This window comes from Heteronotia binoei, chromosome 2 (assembly GCF_032191835.1).
Source record: "Heteronotia binoei isolate CCM8104 ecotype False Entrance Well chromosome 2, APGP_CSIRO_Hbin_v1, whole genome shotgun sequence".
Taxonomy (NCBI): Eukaryota; Metazoa; Chordata; class Lepidosauria; order Squamata; family Gekkonidae; genus Heteronotia; species Heteronotia binoei.
In genome coordinates, this window is record NC_083224.1 from 106647948 (window position 1) to 106669639 (window position 21692).

Consider the following 21692-nt stretch of genomic DNA (forward strand, 5'->3'; position numbering starts at 1 on the left):
TGTTTCACTCCCATTTCCCAGCACAGACTGAGAGAGGATGCAAGTTTAATAATAATATTTAGTTTGTATCCCGCCCTCCCTGCCAAAGCAAGCTCAGGGCGGCTCACATAGCATAACATAAAATACAAACATTACAATAATAAAAGCACACTGTTTACACAACATATTACATATTACAATTCACTTATATATATTATTACATTAAAATCATCTAATTAAAACCAGCAAATTCAATTCCAGCAAATTAGTTTGGTGCTACAGTCTCGATGTTACTCATCTTGCAATTTTATGTGACGACAGTACAATAGGTTCCACGTTAAGAAAAAGTCAGCTGAAAGAGGGTAGTCTTGCAGGCCATGCGGAACTGGGTAAGGCTCCGCAAGGCCCGCACCGCTTCTGGTAATTGGTTCCACCAGTGGGGAGCTGTGATCGAAAAAACCTTTTCTCTTGTAGCTTTCAGTTTGGCCTCCTTCAGCCCAGGAATTGTCAATAGATTTTGCGAACCAGATCTCAGCACCCTCTGGGGAACATATGGGGAGAGACGGTCCCTAAGGTAGGCAGTAGGGATGTGCAAAAAAAAAAAAAAATCGGAATTACACGGATTCGGAAGTACACGGGGAAAAAAAATTCGGATTCCCCATGTACTACTGAATACCGTATTCGGAATAGCCGCATATACGGTAATGCGCGGCTATTTCCGAATATACGGCCCTATTATACCCTATGGACCATTGAAATCAATGGCAAATAGGGTATATTTGAAGCCGCCTGGAGGGGGGGGGTTGAGGGAGAGCCCCCAAATTTGCAGGGGACCTGCAGGGGACTCTCCCCTCCAACCCCCCAAGTCCCAAAAAGATTGGCCAGGGGATCCCATTCCAGGGGCACCCAAAGAGGGTGCCCCTATTCCATCATTATACCCTATGGGCCATTGAAATCAATGGCAAATAAGGTATAATTGAAGCCGCCTGGAGGGGAGGGGGTTTGAGGGAGAGCCCCCAAATTTGCAGGGGACCTGCAGGGGACTCTCCCCTCCAACCCCCCGAAGTCCCAAAAAGATTGGGCCAGGGGATCCCATTTCAGGGGCACCCAAAGAGGGTGCCCCTATTCCATCATTATACCCTATGGGCCATTGAAATCAATGGCAAATAGGGTATAATTGAAGCCGCCTGGAGGGGAGGGGGTTTGAGGGAGAGCCCCTAAATTTGCAGGGGACCTGCAGGGGACTCTCCCCTCCAACCCCCCCAAGTCCCAAAAAGATTGGGCCAGGGGATCCTATTCCATCATTACACCCTAAGGGCCATTGAAATCAATGGCAACATAGGGCATAATTAGAGGCTACTGGGGGGCAGGGGGTCTGAGGGAGAGCCCCCAAATTTGCAGAGGACCTGCAGGGGACTCTCCTCTCCAACCCCCCCAAGTCCCAAAAAGATTGGGCCGGGGGGTCCCTGTCTTTGGGCTCCCCAAAAGGCCCATTGCCAACAATGATGGGGAAAGCCCAATTAACCACTTCCTCCACTACAATTGCTGTGGGGAAAGTGGCTCTGGCCAGAGGGGGGTTTGAGGGAGAGGCCCCAAAACTGCAGGGCAGCTTCAGGGGACTCCCCAGCATGCAACCCCCCTGGCCCCAAAAGACAGCACCCATCTGTCGGCACCCCAAAAGGAACACTGCTCCCAATGGTGAGAAAAAACCAATTAGAGCCACTTCCTCACTGCAATTGTCGTGGGAAAAGTGGCTCTGGGGAGCAGGAGGTTTTGAGGAGAGCCCCCCAAACTGCTGTGCAGCTTCAGGGCACTGTCCCACACAAAACCCACAAGGCCAAAAAAAAAAAAAATTGGACCAGGGGGTCCAATTCCTGGGGCACCCAAAGCCAAACCTAACTTCACACCAGAGAATCTCTATAGGACCCAAATGCACTACATCCCTCTATCTAATCTATGAACCCTGCAGGCCTGGCACCAATATAAACCCAGTTGCCAATGTCACTGCCACACAAAACACAATCTGCTCAAGGTCTGCTCTGCAGACCTGGCTGCAGCAAACCCAGATGCCAGCTCTCCAGCCCTGCCCCAAACAACACAGGGAGAGCTGGCCAGCCACAAAAAGCCTGCTGGTTCTGGGTCTCTCACCCAGGTGCCAGCTTCCCTGCCACAGAACACACAATCTACAGATGCCAGCTCTCCAGCCCTGCCCCAAACAACACGGGGAGAGCTGGCCAACCACAAAAAGCCTGCTGGTTCTGGGTCTCTCACCCAGGTGCCAGCTTCCCTGCAACAGAACACACAATCTACAGATGCCAGCTCTCCAGCCCTGCCCCAAACAACACGGGGAGAGCTGGCCAACCACAAAAAGCCTGCTGGTTCCGGGTCTCTCACCCAGGTGCCAGCTTCCCTGCCACAGAACACAATCCCTAAAAACACCCTTATTAGTGGGGCAGCCTATTTAGTGGCCCTAGCCAAACCGAGAGCACACTCAGATTCCAAAAATCACTCTATAACAACAAGAAAGTGACCCAGCCCACACACACCCTCGCCAACCCCCACACCAACCAGAGGTAATTTTAAAAAACCAAAACAAAACCAGAGAATCACAAGAGGCCAAGCAAAGCAACTAAATTTTAAAAAACTAAAACAAAACCAGAGAATCAAAAGAGGCCAAGCAAAGCAACTCAAGATTTTAAAAAGTGGCCTTAAAAAGGGCCAGCCACCACCAGCAGCAGCACAATCTCTCTCACACCAACCCACATACACCAACACAGCAATGGAGGAGTCCAGCAGGAAGACTCCTTAAAAAGGTTCTCTGGCCCTACAGAGAGCAATTTCAAAAAATAGCACTGCTCTCTCTGATTGGCCAGAGAACATTGCTTACTTGGATACCCAAGTAAGCAAAAGATCAAAATAACAATGTAGCTGATGGCTGGGCCATCAGCTACACAGTACACAACAACAGCCCTGCAAAGCATGCATTTGCAATGCATTTTGCAAATGCATGCTTTGGATTGGCTGGCTGCTGGGGCTCCTCTTCCCCCTCCCTCCCTCCCTGATCCCAGGGAGGATATGGGAAAGGCGGGAAGAGGCCACTAAAGGAGGGAAACCAGGCAAAGCAGCTCCTTTGAGGCTGCAGAGGCTGCTTTTCCCGCCTTTTGACAGCTGACAGCTGACAGCCGCATACTTCCGAATGGCTATTCGGAAGTATGCGGCGAGCCGCGTTCGGGAGCCGCATAATGGGCGGCAATGGCATTTGGCTGCGGGTAATTCCGAATACAGCCGAATCAGCGTTGATTCGGCTGTATATGCGGCTCGGCCGAGCCGAATGCACATCCCTAGTAGGCAGGTCCACAGCCATATAGGGCTTTAAAGGTAATAACCAGCACATTGTAACTAATCCAGCACACAATTGGCAGCCAGTGCAGTTCCCGCAGCCTCAGCTGTATGTGCTCCCACTTAGGGAGTCCCAATAACAGTCTGGCTGCCATGTTCTGCACTAGCTACAGTTTCCAGGTTCAGCACAGGGGCAGCCCCATGTAGAGGGCATTATAGTAGTCTAACCTCGAGGTGACCGTTGCATGGATCACTGTTGCCAGGTCATCACACTCCAGGAAGGGGGCCAACTGTCTCGCCTGCCTAAGATGAAAAAAAGTGGATTTAGCAGTGGCTGCTATCTGGGCCTCCATTGACAAGAATGGCTCCAGTAGCACCCCCAAGCTCTTGATGTGCACCATTTCCAATGGCGCACTGTTAAAAGCTGGTAGGGGGATTTCCCTTCCCAGGCCGCCACGCTCAGGCAAAGGACCTCTGTCTTTGCTGGGTTCAACTTCAACCTACTCAGCCTGAGCCATCCTGCCATGGCTTGCAATGCCAGGTCCAGATTTTCTGGGACACAGCCAGGCTGGCCATCCATAAAATAGAGATGGGTGTCATCAGCATATTGGTGACAGCCCAGCCCATACGTCTGGGCAATCGGGGCAAGGGGGCGCATGTAGATGTTAAACAGCATCGGGGAGAGCACCATCCCCTGTGGCACCCCACAATTAAGTGGATGCCTCTGGGACAGTTCTTCCCCAATCACCACCCTTTGTCCCCAACCATCAAGGAAAGAGGAAAGCCATTGCAATGCCAGCCCCTGAGTTCCCGCATCAGCAAGGCAGCGGGTCAGTAACTGATGGTCGACCGTATCGAACGCAGCTGATAGATCTAACAACATCAGCACTGCCGAACCGCCTCGATCCAGATGCCGCTGGAGGTCATCCACCATGGTGACCAGCACTGTCTCTGTCCCATGACCCAGGTGAAAGCCGGACTGGTGAGGATCTAGGACGGAAGCATCATCCAGAAAACTCTGCAACTGTAACACTACTGCCCTCTCAATAATTTTGCCTAAAAAGGGCAAATTTGAGACCAGCCGGTGATATGCCAATTCAGCTGGATCTGATGTAGCCTTTTTCAGGAGAGGGCAGACCACAGCCTCTTTAAGAGGCATTGGGAAAAGTCACTCCGAGAAGGATCTATTTACGATGTCCCATATAGGACACCTAAGCTCCCTCTGGCAAGCTTTAATTAGCCAGAAGGGGGATGGGTCCAGATCACAAGTTGTTGGGCGTACAGTAGAGAGGATTCTGTCAACTTTCTCCAAGCTGAGTGTGTCGAAGCAATCCAGAACTGGACCAGAAGACAGGCATGGGGCCTTGAGTTCACACACTATATCCAATGTGGCAGCGAGCTCATGGCGGAGCAACGCAATCTTATCTGCAAAAAATTTCACAAATGCTTCACAGCCTATCTCTAATTCCCTAGCATTTGGCCTAGCCTTGTGGCAGTGTTGTAAGATTCTGAATCGTCCTAGACAATTTCTCCGGGCGTGAATTTGCAGACGCAATCTTGGTCGCAAAGTAAGTCTTCTTTGTGGCTTTGACTGCCATCTCATAGGACCTCATAAACTCTCTATAAGATATTCTAGTCACTTCATCTTGAGCATGCCACCATTGCCTCTCTAACCGTCTGCATCCTCATTTCAGCTGTCGCAGCTCCGGGGTGTACCACGGGGCCAGCTTAACGTGAGGGCGCAGAAGGCGTCGAGGTGCGATCTCATCAATGACTCTGGAGAGCCGGCCATGCCAGGACTCAATCAGATCATCAAGAGAGTTGCCAGGGGGCCAGGGATCCCATAGAGCCATTTGGAATCGCTCAGGGTCCATCAGACTCCACAGGAGAGCCAAAATAAGCTCGCCACCCAAATGGGCTTGGGGTGGAACATCCACATGAGCCTTGAGGGCAAAGTGGTCTGACCATGGCACCACCTCCGCAGTAATATCGTCCACTAAAATCCCAGCCACAAAGATCAAATCTAACATGTGCCCCACCTGTGAGTGGGCAATGTAACGAATTGGGAGAGTCCCAGTGTCGCCATGGATGACACTAGGTCCATCGCCTGACTGGAGGCTGTATCGTCAGCATGGACATTGAAGTCACCCAGGATCACAAGCCTTAGGTACTCCAATACCCAGCCTGCTATGGCCTCGATCAGGGATGGTAAGGTGCTGGCTGGTGTGTTAGGCAGACGGTACACCAGCCATATCGCCAACCCCTCCCCAACGTCCCATGCCAGACCGGCACACTCAATACCATTGATCTCTGGGGCCGGGAGAGCCCTAAAGGAGTAAGCCTCTTGTATGAATAGAGCCACTCCTCTCCCCCCCCCGCCCGCTAGTCCATGATTGGTGAAAGACTGAGTAACCCGGGGGAACCGTTTGGGAGAGGGCCACAGTGTCTCCCTCTCGCACACAGGTCTCAGTCACACAAGCCAGGTCCACGTCCTGCTCGAGCAGAAACTTTCAGAGGACCGAAGTCTTATTATTTATGTACCTGGCATTGCATAACACCAATGACGGAGGTGAGTAATTCAACCTGACCCCACTACCTGTCACCGTCGGGATGGGACATAGACTGGAAGGTGGCCGAGCACCGCCTTGTCTTGGCCTCCTTCCCTTATATCGATGTCTGTTCCCACTGTCATACCTTCCCCTCCCTAGGAGTATGGGAATCCCCAGGCCTGTCATCTCCCACTGGTTTCTACTTCAGCCTCAACCAATGTTGAAAGCACAATGCCCTGCAATTAATTAACTTCCCAATCCTCTCCGTTCTTGCCAATCCAATTCCCTTAATTTACCAACCTGTCAATTCTAAAAGTTAACCAACCAATTAAGCCCAACCCACAATCTCCCTTTTAAATTAATTAGCTAAAATACTTAAATTAATTCTAATGTCATTATTAATTATAGAAACCCTCCCCAACAATAAAACACCCTTAATTAATTTGCCAAAAATATATATTCTATCTGAAAGCCAATCAATTCAACAATAAATTCCTCTATAAATTAGTTAACTAAAACATTTCATCAATAAGCGGTTAAATTCAATAATTATAAATTAGCAGCTCAGAGATAGTCTCTCTGGGGAGTTGGAGCCCACCAACTTTCGCCCCGCACCTTCCCCTAGGAGCATATTACTAGGTCCGCCATTTGAAGCAGCTGTTGCAGGCGTGTGCTAGGCTTAATAGTTTCAGTTTCACAAGTTTCTGCTCACTTCAGTCACCCTTGAAGTCCAGGGCTGGGTAGAACTGTGGCAAGTTTCTCAACTGTCCAGATGAGCAGGCATAAGTGATGTGAGCAATGTCACCTGGATGGGGGAAAAGCCACTCACTCTGCACGCTCATTGGAGAGCATGAGAGGAGACTTTGAGCCATGGCAGAGTGGTCTGGCCGGACGAGCTCCTTCAGTAGCTCAGAGGAATGGTGGCCTGTGACTCCTAGGGTTCCACAAGGTTCTCTTTCACCATTATAGCCATCATGTCCTGTCTTATGCACCCACTTCTCCCAGAGGGGCTGAGTATCTGCCCAATGAGTGCCATCTGACAAATCATCATGGCGGTAGCCATGAAGGGGATGCTGCCTAGCAAGGGAGATGGAGGATGAACATCAGTGGAGCTGCTTTCATCCCCCTCTTCCTCAGCTTGCACCAACATGCCCCTCTTGGCCTGCATGTGCTCAGCTTCCCGGAAAAGCTTGTCTCTCCAGCAAATGAATTTGTTGGACCACTTTGCGATTTTGCCCTTACACCAAGCTGACTCTTGGTGTAGTGACAGATAATCAATTACTCTTCTTGGGTGAGCTGACTCTCTTCCTAAATGACTCCAGTCTCAGAGATCAGGGCAGTCAGGGCTCTCTTTTGCTCCACCAGAGCGTAGCACACGTGGAATTTCCAATGAGTGCTCACATCACTGATCAGGCAGTGCACTGACATGCCTCTCAGTGGCTGCTTCGTGGGCAGCAAATGTGACAGAAGTGATCAGTATTTCTGGAGGAGATGCCTGAACTCATGGGTCTCACTGTGCAAACTGGGATTCTCTGCAGAACCCAGCCCCAAGGCATCCTTAACCACCAGATGGAGAAAATGGGGCCAATGCCTGTGCCACTGCCCTCATGTTTGTGCCATCATTGGTCACCATAAAGCCCATGGAAAGATCCTTGCCTAGCCATACTATTATGTTGTCTGATGTTGTCTGATGTGTGTGTCCCACTGAGTACCTCAGTATGGAGCAGAACCCAGCAATAACTGGCTGTGTGGCCCTCACCCTGCCTAACATTAGTTTCCTCACCCCACTTACAATATTGCCAGGTTGCCACCACTGTGCAATGATAGATACACACCACATGCCTGTGCTGAAGTACAGATATTGGACATGAAGTGCACAGTTCTTCTGTAAGCGCAGGACAACTGTGTCTTCATATGGTCTCTGGTAGCCCTGTACAATGAAGGCAACATGGTCCTGCTCAGCATGGTGACCATCATACTTGCCTGCTGTTCCCCTGGCACCCTAATACTAGCCACACTAGGCATCTCTGTCTGAGAAGCTTAGTGTCCCTTCTCTACTCTGGAACATTCAGGGACAGCACTGGATGTGGTTGCAAGACAACTCACTTCCTCACTAGCCACTTTGGCACCCCAGCAGCAGCTTCTCTCCCCACCCCCCCCCCAAAGATGCACTGTGTGGTAGTGCTTTTTCAGATGGTTCTGAAGTCCAGTATTTGAGAGATGATTGAGGTCTCTCCCTTGACTGATCCAGGCCTTACACAGTTGGCACTGTGTAAAGTGGGGATCCTCTGTCAGCTGGAGGTGCTTCCAGGATGCGTAGGTGGGGCACCCACACTGACCAGCAGCTCAGGCACCCGTGGAGCTGCCTCCTGTGAGGAGGTCATGCAGACACATTGTGTCTTGAGGAACAGGAAGAGATGCCTCAGGGGGAAGGGACTGAGATGGCAGCACCTTGGGGAGACACCTCTATATCTTCCTCTTGCACCTACAGCCTCCCCTTCTGTTCCTCCTCAGAAGGCCTGTTGGACTTTGAAGGAACCAGGGCAGAGTCATCCAGCCTTTCTTCTAGCTCCTCTAGAAGCCTCCTGGTTCCTGGGGTGAGCTCCAGAGCTGGAACACTCTCATCTGCAAAGCTCGTTGGAGTAGTTCACTATAGCCTAATTTGAACAGAAAGAGTGAAAAGTAATTGCAGGTGGAAAGGGAGCTTGATACATTATATAGTGTCAGTTTGTTTATCTGCTGTTGCTGAACTGGCCCTTCCCTGCTGTGAATGAACATGATTTTTATGTCAGTTGAAGAGAAGTAACTGCTACTGTTTATCACTTAAACATGTTTTTTTCTCACAGCTTACTGTTTGCTTCATTGTATAGTTATTAAACAATGTTCAATGTTATTTAAGCAAATACATATGCCAAATGATATTACTTCCCGCTGGATTCAACTACAGAGTCTATTATAAATGAAGAGGTGGAATACTTGCACCTGGTGAGTGAAGGGATATTGCCTCATAAGAGAGATTAGCTGGCATATTTATATATAGAATATGTATACCTCCCTAACAATAGGGTTGTGGACCCAGCCAGTGAAAAGGAGTAAATATCTTTGAGATAAGAAGAAGAGATACAGTGGCCATGTATAAAAAGCAATGAAAGCGCTAGAGCCTATTGTGCCTGTTTTTACCTCCAGTAACTATCCTTTATTGAAATTCAGGATGGAGAATGAGCTGGTGAAAAAGGACTTGTGGGAAACAATTGAACAGTCCCAACCAGAAGAAGAAGCCCAAAAGATGAATTCGAAAAACAAGACAGAAAGGCGAGAGCAGAAATTTCATCTTATGTGAGTGATAGTGACTTACATCATATAAGAGACTTTAAGATTGCCAAAGAACTATGCCTGGGACTGAAAGAATTATATGATAGAAACACTCTGAATGAGAGACTGTATTTGTCAAGAAAGTTGTTTAATTTAAAATTAAATGAAGGTGGAGGTCCAGAAAAACAAAGTTATTGACGGATCACTTGAATAACCTAGGGAAGAAATTTGATGAATTGGACAAAGTCATTTTGTCAAGCCTGCCAGAAAGTTATGGTTCTTTGATACATGCAGTAGAGACTAAAGATGAACTCTCTATGAAATATGTTGTGTCACGACTTAAGGAAGAGGCAGGTAGGAGAGCAGAGAAGGCAGCAGAAGGGGATACAAGCATTTTCTGCACAAAAGACTGGGTATAATTTTAAACATAGAACCACTTTACAGGGTGCGAACAAAAGAGATAAAATTAGAAAATGTTTTTCTCGTGGAAAAATAGGTCATTTTGCTTGAGACCATATAAAACAACGTGATGTTAGCAAAGAAAAACAATGAGGTGGCAGCAAAAGGCACATTGAAAAGTGTTTTTGTGGCTCACCAGAACCTTTTAGTAATTTCAGATTGTGGAAAAGATAAGGATATTAACACTTAATCTTTTTGTTGAATAACTGATTTGGGAGCTTCAATGCACATGACCTGTAATTCTGAGTTCTTCAGATAATTAAATGAAACCTCATCTGCAGATGTTACAATTGCAAATGGCAATAAAATAGCTGTTCATGGAAAAGGAGAAGGCTTGCTTAAATGTGTGGCAGGAGGAAGAATTGTTTAGAATGAGGTGAGAAATGTGGTTTACTTGTCAGAATTAACAGAGTTTGTTAAGTGTGTCTGCTTTGACCAAGCATGGTTTTAATGTGAATTTTAATTAAAGCGGGTGTACAATCACCAGAGATGGAGTTCTATATGCACAAGGTTTTGAAAATAATGAAGTTTTTTGTTCTAGAAACAAGTCAAGAGAGAGCAAATTTGGTTGAAAAGAATTGAAGCACAAGGTTTAGTCATCTGTGGCATAAAAGACTTTGTCATAGAGACTTCAAGGTAATAGCAGACATGCCAAAGAAAGGTTTGGCAGGAGGAATAGAAATTAAACCTTGTACCATATGTGGCGGACTTGCAAAAAGGCGAAACAATTCTGGCAAATGATTCAGCAGGAGATCTCAAAAGTTTTGGGATATAATATTAATAAGGCACCAGATACTTTCCTGTTGGGATTACAAATGGAAAAATTTCAAAAGCAAGATAGAACAATAATTTGGTATATGCTTTCAGCTGCATGGACATTATATGCGCAAATGTGGAAACAAGACAAAATACCAGAAGTATGGGAATGGACTCTGAAAGTCATGCATTGGAGTAAAATGGACAAATTTACAAGAATCTTAAAAGAACAAGACTTAGAGAAATTTAAAAACGACTGGGGTTTCAAAAATACACTGAAAAGCAATGGAACGTTAAAGAACATTTGGTGATATTTGACAATGGTTAATTTTTAAAGAAACGATATATGGATTACAGTTTAAAAATATGATTACTGTATTATAACTTTTTCTCCCCCCCCCCCCAATGACTAAGAAGAAATACCATGAAGATGGATTATAATTATAACCTTTGGGTTTTTTGGAGAAAAATTCTTTAATAGATAGAGTTTATCACCTTATAACAAGTTAGATTAAATAGTAATATTGGGACATTTGCTAAGGTGGTATGCACTGCTGTGGGTCACAAAAGGTGTGGGGTTGAGAAAATGTTATATATGTGTACTAATATTTAATGACAAATGATGACACGTTATTACAATATATTACATTACAATAAAATTTTTAAACAAAGAAATTAAACCTTGTAAAATTGACTTGAATAGTGAAAAATGTAAAAATTGTATATTGGGAAAGGGAACAAGACCTTCTATCCTCAAACAAAGTCAGAGAAGTTCAACAAAGCCTTTGCAACTGATTCATACAGATATATGTGGGCCAATTCAACCAATGTCATATGGACAAAAAAAGGTATATATTAACATTTATTGATGTTTTTCCAGATACTGCGTAACTTGTCATTTAAAAGAAAAGACAGAAACTGCAGAAAAATTGAAAAACTACATTATATTCTGCCCTCCCCACAAGCAGAATTCATAACTAGATAAAAGATAACAAACTGGAGTTTCACTTATGAAAACTTATACCACAATAAAGTTGCCAGGTTTTTAAGATCCTGCTTGACTCTGTTAAAATAAGTAGGGTTAAATTTCCCCATTCATGATAAATGAATGTACATCTTTAATATGGATACACGTTTGAGGTACTGAAGGACACCATCATCATATATTTTCCTTGATTTTAAAAATAAAAAGCTACTTTTCTACTTGTAGAGAAAAAGATACACTGTCCCCACATGGGTGAGGGAAAGCTTGGAATCTGGCTTCTAGTACACAAATAGCATGAGGGGAGAGTGATAAGTAGCTTGGTATGCAACCTCCACATTTCTGAACCTGATTACAGCAGTCCATAATTTCATTTTTATTTTAGAAATAGAATTTCTAGCATTGTTGCTGGAGAACAGTTGCTCTGGCCCACTAAGGTTCAAAGGAGACACAAAGCCTTATTGAGTAATTGCAATGGATTGGCAGCCAATGGGGAGGTGTGGTTAGTTTACTATATTTGTCTGCCCCTCCTCAGAACAGGCTTTTGTACTGACTTCTGCCCACCAACCTCCCTTCAGGCATCAAGGAATTAGCCAACCAAACAGGAATTTTTTGGGGGAGGGGGGGGGTGTTCCCACTAACGGACTGTGGAGGTTGCCTTTTTCCTTCTGTTTCATGTTGCCAGGGTAGGGCTGCCAAGTCCAATTCAAGAAATATCTGGGGACTTTGGGGGTGGAGCCAGGAGACATTAGGGGCTGAGCCAGGAGCAAGGGTGTGACAAGCATAACTGAACTCCGAAGGGAGTTCTAGCCGAAGGGGGCTTGGAGCCCAGCCCGGCCCAGATGCCCCCTCCTCCCCGCGGGAGCCGCCGAAGGGGGGGGGAACATAAGAGAAGCCATGTTGGATCAGGCCAATGGCCCATCCAGTCCAACACTCTGTGTCACACAGTGGCCAATATATGTGTGTGTGTGCATATATATATATATACACACACACACACACACACATATACAAACATATACACGCATACGCACACATACAGACATACATATACACGCATACCCACACACACACATATATTCTGGATAATAGCCACATTAAGCAAGTTTGGCCACCTCTCTTCTATTCTGTCACATCGCAAGCTGCCCCAAGGATGTTTCTGAGGAAGCAGCGCAAGCGATATCCACACAAATGTTTTCGGGGGATGCCGAGCCCTCCCGGGCCTCTCACCAGCTCGAAGAGGTTGGCGACGCGCCCTGCCGCCTCTTGCCGGGGCTTCCTCCATCTGCCGCTCGCTCCATCCTGCCCAGACCGCTCCGGGAGCTGCTGCTGCTCCTCCTCCTGTTCTTCCTCCTCCTCAGCTTCTGGCAGTGCCTGCCCACGCAGCTCCCCCCGCAACCGCCTCAAGGCCCGGCGTGACATCCCCAGGCTGTAGCAGGCCGGGCCAGAAACACCAACGGACTGGAATCCGGAAAGAGGACCCAAAAGAAAACAACAGCCCTTCTAGGAGACAGGCTTTTTTCCCTCGCGCGCTGGGTTCTGCGCATGCCTTCTCTGCCCTGATGCTAATATGCGCGAGTCGAAGTACCGCGTCCGAGGCAGGCACTGCAATTCTGTGGGCCGACGCCCGAGGGAGCAAGGCCAAAAGCGGCCAGAGGGCGGTCAGCCCGGGACAAATGCAGCGGTCCCGCCGCCCCTGCCACTCACCGGGCCACGCTCCTTGGCGCCGTTTCCCCCCTCCCCCGCTTCCATTTTTTTGGGGAGCGGGGGAAGAGGCTGGAAATCCTGGGGTTCCCTGCCAGGGCGGGAGGGTTGGGAAGTCTATGTCAGGGTGAATGTCAGTTAAATAGGCCTTGTTATGGACTGTGTAGGCCATAACCAGTTTGGCAGTGTTTTGGCAGGCTGATAGGTTGAGACATCGAGGGTTTTTTTTGTAGCAGGAACTCCTTTGCATATTAGGCCACACACCCCTGATGTAGCCAATCCTCCAAGAGTTTACAGGGCCGTTATTACAAGGCCTATGGAGACATCAAAGCAATGGAGGGTGTATATGGAACAATGCATCACAGAATGTGCAGTGGAGGTGCAACTGGGAAGTAGTGAATCCTTGTTGCTGAGCAACATCTTTCCAAACCTGGTAGTGGCTCATTAGGTGAGGGGGAAGGCACTGGGCACTTCTTGGTACATTGCGTGCAAGCAATGATAAAGCTGGAAGAAGATACTGGCTGTGTTTGGAGTCAGGGTGGGTCCACCAGAAAAGGCAGCCACAGGCAATCTGCCTTAACACAGCCCACCCATTTAAATATGTTATCATATTTAAATATGTTAGGGTATTTAAATGATGAAGATTAATTTAATTATTTAAACAAACTAGCAGGAACTCATTTACATATTAGGCTACACCCATGATGTCACCATTGTTCCACACAGGACTTTTTAAGAGGAAAAGCCCAGCAGGAAATTATTTGCATATTAGGCCACACCCCCTGACACCAAGCCAGCCAGAACTGTGTTCCTGTGCATTCCTGCTCAAAAAAAGCCCTGGTTAAACCCAAGCTCTTTCATTTTGTCTCTTTGAATTGGTGCCTGGGGCAAAGAAATATAGAACTCTGCCTCACATCTATTTGGCCCCCAAGATGATTCATAACTTGATATTTAAAAATCAGAGGTGAGCAATTATCCCATTTTGGCTTTTTAAATATTTTTGTCAGTGCTTTCAGTATTCTGCTTTTTGTTTCTGGTTTTGCAGATTCATTTGTAGCACATGCATATATTTCTTATGCTCAATTTATATATACAACGTATGTTATTTTTTCATAAACATATAAAACATGTTGATTTATTGATGCATGAATGTTGTTTATATAAAGTAGTGAGTCTACAGCTTGTGTAACTGTAAATGTGCTGTCCCCTCAAAATTACGCAACACACAGCCATTAATGTCTAAACTGCTGGCAACAAAAGTGAGTACACCCCTAAGTGATAATGTCCAAATGGGGAGCTACAGTTCATTGAGGGAACCATGAATGCCAACATGTACTGTGACATACTGAAGCAGAGCATGATCCTCTCCCTTCAGAGACTGGGCCGCAGGGCAGTATTCCAACATGATAATGACCCCAAACACAGCTCCAAAACGACCACTGCCTTGCTAAAGAAGCTGAGGGTAAAGGTGATGGACTGGCCAAGCACGTCTCTAAACCTAAACCCTATTGAGCATCTGTGGGGCATCCTGAAACGGAAGGTGGAGGTGCGCAAGGTGTCTAACATCCACCAGCTACGTGATGTGGTCATGGAGGAGTGGAAGAGGACTCCAGTGGCAACCTGTGAAGCTCTGGTGAACTCTGTACCCAAGAGGGTTAAGGCAGTGCTGGAAAATAATGGTGGCCATACAAAATATTGACACTTTGGGCCCCATTTGAACATTATCACTTAGGGGTGTACTCACTTTTGTTGCCAGCAGTTTAGACATTAATGGCTGTGTGTTGTGTAATTTTGAGGGGACAGCACATTTACACTGTTATACAAGCTGTAGACTCACTACTTTACATTGTAGCCAAGTGTCACTTATGCCTGCTCATCTGGACAGCCATGTGAGGGGGTGTACTCACTTCTGTGACATACTGTATATGGATAAAATCAGTGCATAGAGGCATAATGGTGCAGAAATAGAAATGCAAAATCAAAACACGGATTTGGGGATTTTAGACAACTAGGATAAGAAATGTGAAAAAATTCCTAAGAAAAGGTATCACTCACCGTTAGTAGAATAGGCATCTTAATGCATCCTTAACTTACAGCACCATTAAAATTGGGGGTGGAGGCAGGTTAATCAACAAAGAATTCAGCTGATTAATTTATTGAAAAGTTGCAACCAATAAAGAGATTCTCTGAACAGCCCCTACAACAGCTGTGCTGTGATATCTCCAGGTAAGGAAGGCTTTTTTTTTGCCTTTGAACTTGCAGCTGTATATATATATATATATATTCAGGGCTTTTCCATTTGTAATAGTATAGAACAATGATAACTAGAAGACTTCACCTGTCTTTTAGCGATAGCCAGACAGGTAATTTTAAACTCTGTTCATTGTATTCACATCAGTAAATTTCATAAAATGGTTATAGAAAGATCTCTTTCTCTGCTGTAGAATCTTCTCATGGGAATTCCATATACAATATTGCCATAGTCTGTAATGGACACAACCTGAGATTGCATTAATGTTGTTGCCCTAGTGAAGGAGTCAACCCATTTCATGTTTCTATAACACTTTTGCAGTTTGGCAGTAAAAGCATTTGGTGGTGAGACAGGAGAAAAATTGCAAGTGCAGTTCTACACATAGTATCTAATCCCCCTGACAGGGAGAGTCCAATTCAACTTTTACTATTGGTCTGTAGTAGGATTTTCTTATCAGGAGAACAGAATGCACAGAAAACAGATTAATTTCCTTTTTTTAAAAAAGCAGAAAGGTGATAAGTTACTGTTGCTCACCTTGGGTCATATTTTTCCATCCAGTTTCACAAGAATAATAATATTGTTGGAAGAACAGACGTGTGGACAGGGCTTTGTTTTTGCAGCAGGAACTCCTTTGCATATTAGGCCATGCACCCCTGATGTAGCCAATCCTTCTGGAGCTTACAGTAGGCCCTGCACTAAGAGCCCTGAAAACTCTTGGAGAATTGGCTACATCGGTGGTGTGTGGCCTAATATGCAAATAAGTTCCTGCTACAAAAAAGCCCTGGTTGTGGAGTTGATTGGAGGGGATAGGGTATATGAATGTCATTTGATCCACCCCGTGTGCTGACACAGGAAATTCGACATGTAAAACATTCCTAATAAAATGTTCTACTTTTTCATATAATTAATTAATGAAAAAGACTTCAAAGACCCCCTCATCATTGTTTTCAATCATTGTAATCTACCTCGGGCAATGCATATACCTCAAAACCTAATAGTATCAGAGCATGACAGCAGCAAAATGAAGCAACTCATAAACAAGTTATGGTTTTCTATGTATGTACCTGCCTAGGAGTACAGAAAATAATGGATTGCAAATGAATCAATAATAAAAGTCCTCATTTTCCCAGCTACAAAAATGGCCTGATAAAAACTGAACATATTCTAGGAGGCCCAAAATCTTGATAGACACCAAGAGTCAGAAAGGGTGGGGGGAGAGATTAGGAAATTGTGTTTCCCCTCCTGATGTTTTATGGCCTCAACCTGTAACTATATAAGAATACAAAGAATAATGTACCAGATTCTTGTGTGTGCCCAAGTCTGTCAATCTTGCCCATTCTTTGTTTTGCTCACCCAAATCCACTGAGTTTGAGAAACATGCAACATTTTATCTGAGATACCTAGAATTAGAGTTGCCAGCACTTGGTTGGGAAATATCTGGATATTTTGTGGGTGGAGCCTGAGGGGGGGAGGCCTTGAGGGGGGAGGGACTTCAATGGGGTATAAATGCCATAGAGTGCACCTTCCAAAGTGGTCATTTTCTCCAGATGAACTCATTTCCATTGCCTGAAGATCAGTTGTAATCTCCAGCCACCACTGGAGGCTGGCAACCCTATATCCAGTAAAAAGCAAAGTGTTAATGCAGAGTGAATGGTAGTTGTAACTGCACCAGCAAACTACCCATCAACATACTTTGAAAACAAACATCATGGAAAATTCCTAATGTATCAATTCTATTTCAGAAATAAGACCAGTTAATTTTTGGAACTTCGTATGAAGAGAATTTCAGAAGCAGCCTCTAGTCATAGAAAGCATTTTCAAAGACTGGCGAGGTTGTGCTCAATGCGGAGTCTATGCAGTCTTTGCAGTGTGGATATAAACTTGGATTGAAATGAATGTTTCTATGGGCAGAAGGATGCCACCTATGCAATGCAGCTTTCTTACCTCCCCTTTTTGCTATAGCCTCAAATATCCCCAAATGCCACTCCTGGCAGACAGGGCCCCCAGAAACAGTATTTTTAAAAGTCATGCTCCATGAGCAGAAACCTTATGCCCATGGAAACACTCAACTAGATTCAAGCCATTATATAGTGATTCCCAGTAATCTCGATTTGCACTGCATTCCCTAATGTACAAAGTGATATAAATAGCTGTCTAGAGGATAGTGTCCAGAAAAGGCAAGTGGTGGGCCTGAAAAAAAAAAAAGAAATACTGAAGATGGCATACAGGGTCTAAGGCCAAGTTTTGATGGTAGTAATCAAAGGGCAAGGTTAGAACATTCAAGGGGAGGCGAAATCATAAGATTCATTTCTAAATTTGATGGAGGTGTGAGACACAGCTTTAGTTGGGAAGGCCATAAGCTTGTTTAAGTAACATCTTTAAGGATTAACACACAGCTAGGCCTGACAAAGAAGAAGTAAAGACAGAAGTTACCAACATTCCAGTCTTATCTATAACAGAAACATAACTTGCACTTCTACTGTGTTTCTAAGTAACAATAGAAGTAGGGGATTCTTACAGCCCAAACTGGATTTATTTAGTCAAGGTGTATGAGAAGTATAATGTCTTTCTGCAACAAAAATCCTGACCAATTAAATGATGCCAACCTGGCAAAATGTATCAGTAGTTTGTAGTTGGGTCTCACAATGAAATTATGCAGGATGTTGCAGCCAATTAGTATGTGTATATACCAACATGTGCCAATATGTCATCAAGGCTGTATAAAGTACTGACCACCCTGAAAGAGGCTTAGCTCTATTCTCTGTTTATTGCAATAATTTTTTTCTTCCTTCTCCATCAGACTTTGCTGAGTGTTTCTATTGGTCAAGAACACTTAGAGCACAAATTTGTGTAACAGGTGTTAAGAGAAGATGGGGATGTATTATGAGAAAGGATTGAATGGAAATTTTTAAAAAGGAATTAAAACTTATACTATGTGTGAATTTAAATAGAAAACAATAAAGGGATACTAAAAGAAAATTTGATAACCAACTCCATCGACCAATTAAGGAATACAGAGGCCACCTAAAATTAAGAAGTAAACACAAGAAACAGCTGTAGTTAATACTTTATTCAAGACTCCAAGAGCAAACAAAATGAATCCATTCAAAAAGTAACAATATTTGCAAGGTTTTGTTTAATTCAACATGTTAAAGTGACATTTCCCCTCATGCACCCCATAAACCAGACTTCTTCATTTGGAACCTCATTAAACTCAACACAAACAAACAAAAAGCTTAATTCACAGGACGTACAGGAATGTGAATCCTATTGGTATACTGCTGGTGGAAGTGGATCTTTCCCTGCCTTTCCTTTCCCCCAACAGCTTACTGTGAATCCCCTCAGAGCTGGGAAACCCTCAGATAGAGGGCAATGTGGAACAGGCACATTAGCAAGGAGGCAAATCAAATGAGATCATCCCTCCACCCTCTTCCATCAATTCAATATCCACAGGAAACAACCTGCAGTTCTCCTGCTTTGAAACAAAACCTTTGAAAAGGCATTTTTGTTAACAAATGCTTGGTGTTATTCATTACTTTGCTTATAGCCTCTAAGGCACCAGAAGTGTGATGTTGAAATATATTGCATTCAGTGTATTACAGCATCCCCCCCCCCCCCTTGAAAATGCATACAATTTAATCATAAACCTTGAAATTATAACATGGAAGTAGGGTTTTTTTTTGGGGGGGGGGGTTTACAATTTTCCTTTTCTATAGGGTCAAGATATTTCTTGTTTCCTATTTTCCACTTATCAAACAAATTGTCTGATCTAGCTTAAGTGCATGTGAGCACTGAAACCCATATATTCACAGCTGGATAAGGAATTGCATGCAAAACTGGATGCTTGTTTATAGCAATACCCATAATTTTGTTGTTAGAGCTGTATATGCATAAGCCTAGTCAGAAAACTGGCCATCATGTTTATAAGCTATTTGGAATAGGGCTGGATGTATAGTCTTCCCAGCTCCCTTTTCCCACCAAAAAGGTGAGTAGTGTACTTCCTAGTTTTTTAACATGTACATAGACTGGGAGTGTAGGTTGTAGACTGGAATCAAAAGGTAGAAAATGCCACTTTCCAGATACACAGGACTATGTTTTTTTAAAAAACTTCTGCTTTGTTCTCATGTTCCTTTTCCCTGATCTTATTGTCTTTAAGACATATTTATGGAAGCAGGATTAGCTGATACAAAGTTGCAAATATTTGTGATGCTAAACATAATGTTACTTGTTCTGTTAGTTAGCAAGTCCAGATCCTTTTAGGGTATTCCAGTCATGCATAAAAAACTTGCATATATACACTATTATTCTTTGCTCTAGCTATTTAACAAAAGAACTAGTGAACAGAGGATGATCCCCCAATATGACAGATGTCACAATGTGTCTGGGAGCATGCCTGAATCCATGTATATTAATTACTACAACATACATCAATTTCAAATGATGTAGGCAATTTGAGACAGTAGGCAATTTGAGATCAAGAAATACAAAAATCATGCAATATCACAGAAAACTTGCTTTTAAAACTAAAAATCTGTAATGCTGCAGGAAACATTCTAGATCACCTAATAGTGTTGATTCAGGCTTCTGAATGTTATGTGGTTTCAACTGCTTTATGGCGAGTGAATGTTCTCCTTAGGACTTGCCTGGATATTCTTTTCTGGCTTGCTGGAAGCTTGATTGTTCCCTGGGCCCCGATTGTAGCCATATCTATAGGAGGATGCTTTTTCCTTCCTGCCAGGGGTAAAGACAACACAAGAGAACACCATTTTATTAGGCAACATAAAGTTCTTTCAGGGGCAGCGCTTTAGAGTTTGGTTTTCTTTGGACAACAGAGCACAGGATGGTTATAGTGCCTTTGCAATATTTGCTTTATTGAAGACATAGAAGTAAAACATATTGAAAGCAAACTAATGCCCAACAGTAGGCAGCAATAAACCTTTTCTTTAAAAGCACCTGGTGTATCATCCCCAAGGTTACTGCCCAGTTTCAGTTAACTTTAGAGAGAAACTTCCCAATCCTGTCTCTCAAATTCAAACTGCAAAGCATTTTTTCTGCCTGCCCCCCCTCCCAGTAGGTCAAAAGGACAGTCAGAGAAACTTCCCAGCCATCAGGGCACATTCATGTTCTTGTGTTAAATCTGCACTAGCAATTGAGGCTCTATAGCAGATCATTTCTGACCAATAACAAGCAATCAGCTTAGCAAAGGATGATGAGTCAGAATCCATAACACCTGATAACTTTATATACTTGCATCACAGGGTTGCACAAACATAATGTCAAATGCAGTTTCTTGTTTCTGGAAAACAAAGGCAAATTCAAAGAATAATAATAAAAAAAAACTGAACCAAATGACATAGCAAATAATATCAGTCCACTGGCAGAAAGGCCAATTATGAACAATGAAAACAAATTTAAAATATTCAGAAAGTCATTAACTCACATACTATGGATTTTCTGACAAATGCAAACGTATTTCTTCCTAGTAGGTGCAAATGACTCATCAGAAAACAGAGCTGAGGGAAATCTGGCTTGTAAGTAGGGGTCATCTTGTAGAAAGAGAGGTGCCAGAGCTCATTAGCATAACCCATTTGCATACATCACACACCCCTGACATCACTGGAAGGTGTACTAAATTATATCAGCTCAGCATCTACCTGAAAATGTTTCTTGAATTATAATTGTCATAATAAAACCTTACTCCCATCTAATACTCTCTCTAAGCTGTGGAGTCTTGTGAGCAAAAATTCTACTTTGTGAGCAACTGCCATAAAAGTTGTGAACTACTGTATAAATTAAGAGCCCCATGGAGCAGAGTGGTAAAGCTGCAGTACTGTAGTCGGAGCCGTCTGTTCACGACCTGAGTTCGATCCCAGCGGAAGCTGGTTCAGGTAGCTGGCTCCAGGTTGACTCAGCCTTCCATCCTTCCGAGGTCGGTAAAATGAGTACCCAGCTTGCTGGGGGGAAACAAATGCCCTCATTTTGACCCAGGTTTATTAGCAATAGAATAATTAACAGGCATTCTCACATTCTGACATGTTACTGTTTTATGGTTTCCCATGCTAATGAAACCCAGATCAAAGGTTTTCTGAATATGTTAATTTTACTATTCTGCTATTGGATTTTAACTTTGTACCACTTTGCATTCCAAACCCCACCAGCTATATGTGGCTCTACTTACTGTACCTCATTCCTCGTCTGAAGAAGTGTGCATACACATGAAAGCTTACGTTCTGAATAAAACAAAGTTGGTCTTAAAGGTACAATCAACTCATATTTTGTTCTACCCCGTAAAAAGTCTGCCGTGAAAACATCGTGAAAGCAACATCACCCCAGAGTCGAAAAACAACTGGTGCTTGCACAG

At 44.3% G+C, this 21692-nt stretch overlaps 1 protein-coding gene across 1 annotated transcript in view; it reads right to left on the bottom strand.

Moving 5' to 3' along the window:
* Nucleotides 1–19824: 19824 nt before the first annotated feature.
* LOC132567335 (cytosolic carboxypeptidase 6-like) overlaps nt 19825–21692 on the bottom strand; it is a 570982-nt gene continuing 569114 nt past the window's right edge. Inside the window, exon 8 of the mRNA XM_060233016.1 lies at nt 19825–20062. Within this exon, the coding sequence (XP_060088999.1) occupies nt 19942–20062 (121 nt within the window). The 3' untranslated portion in view covers nt 19825–19941. The remainder of the gene's footprint in view (nt 20063–21692) is intronic.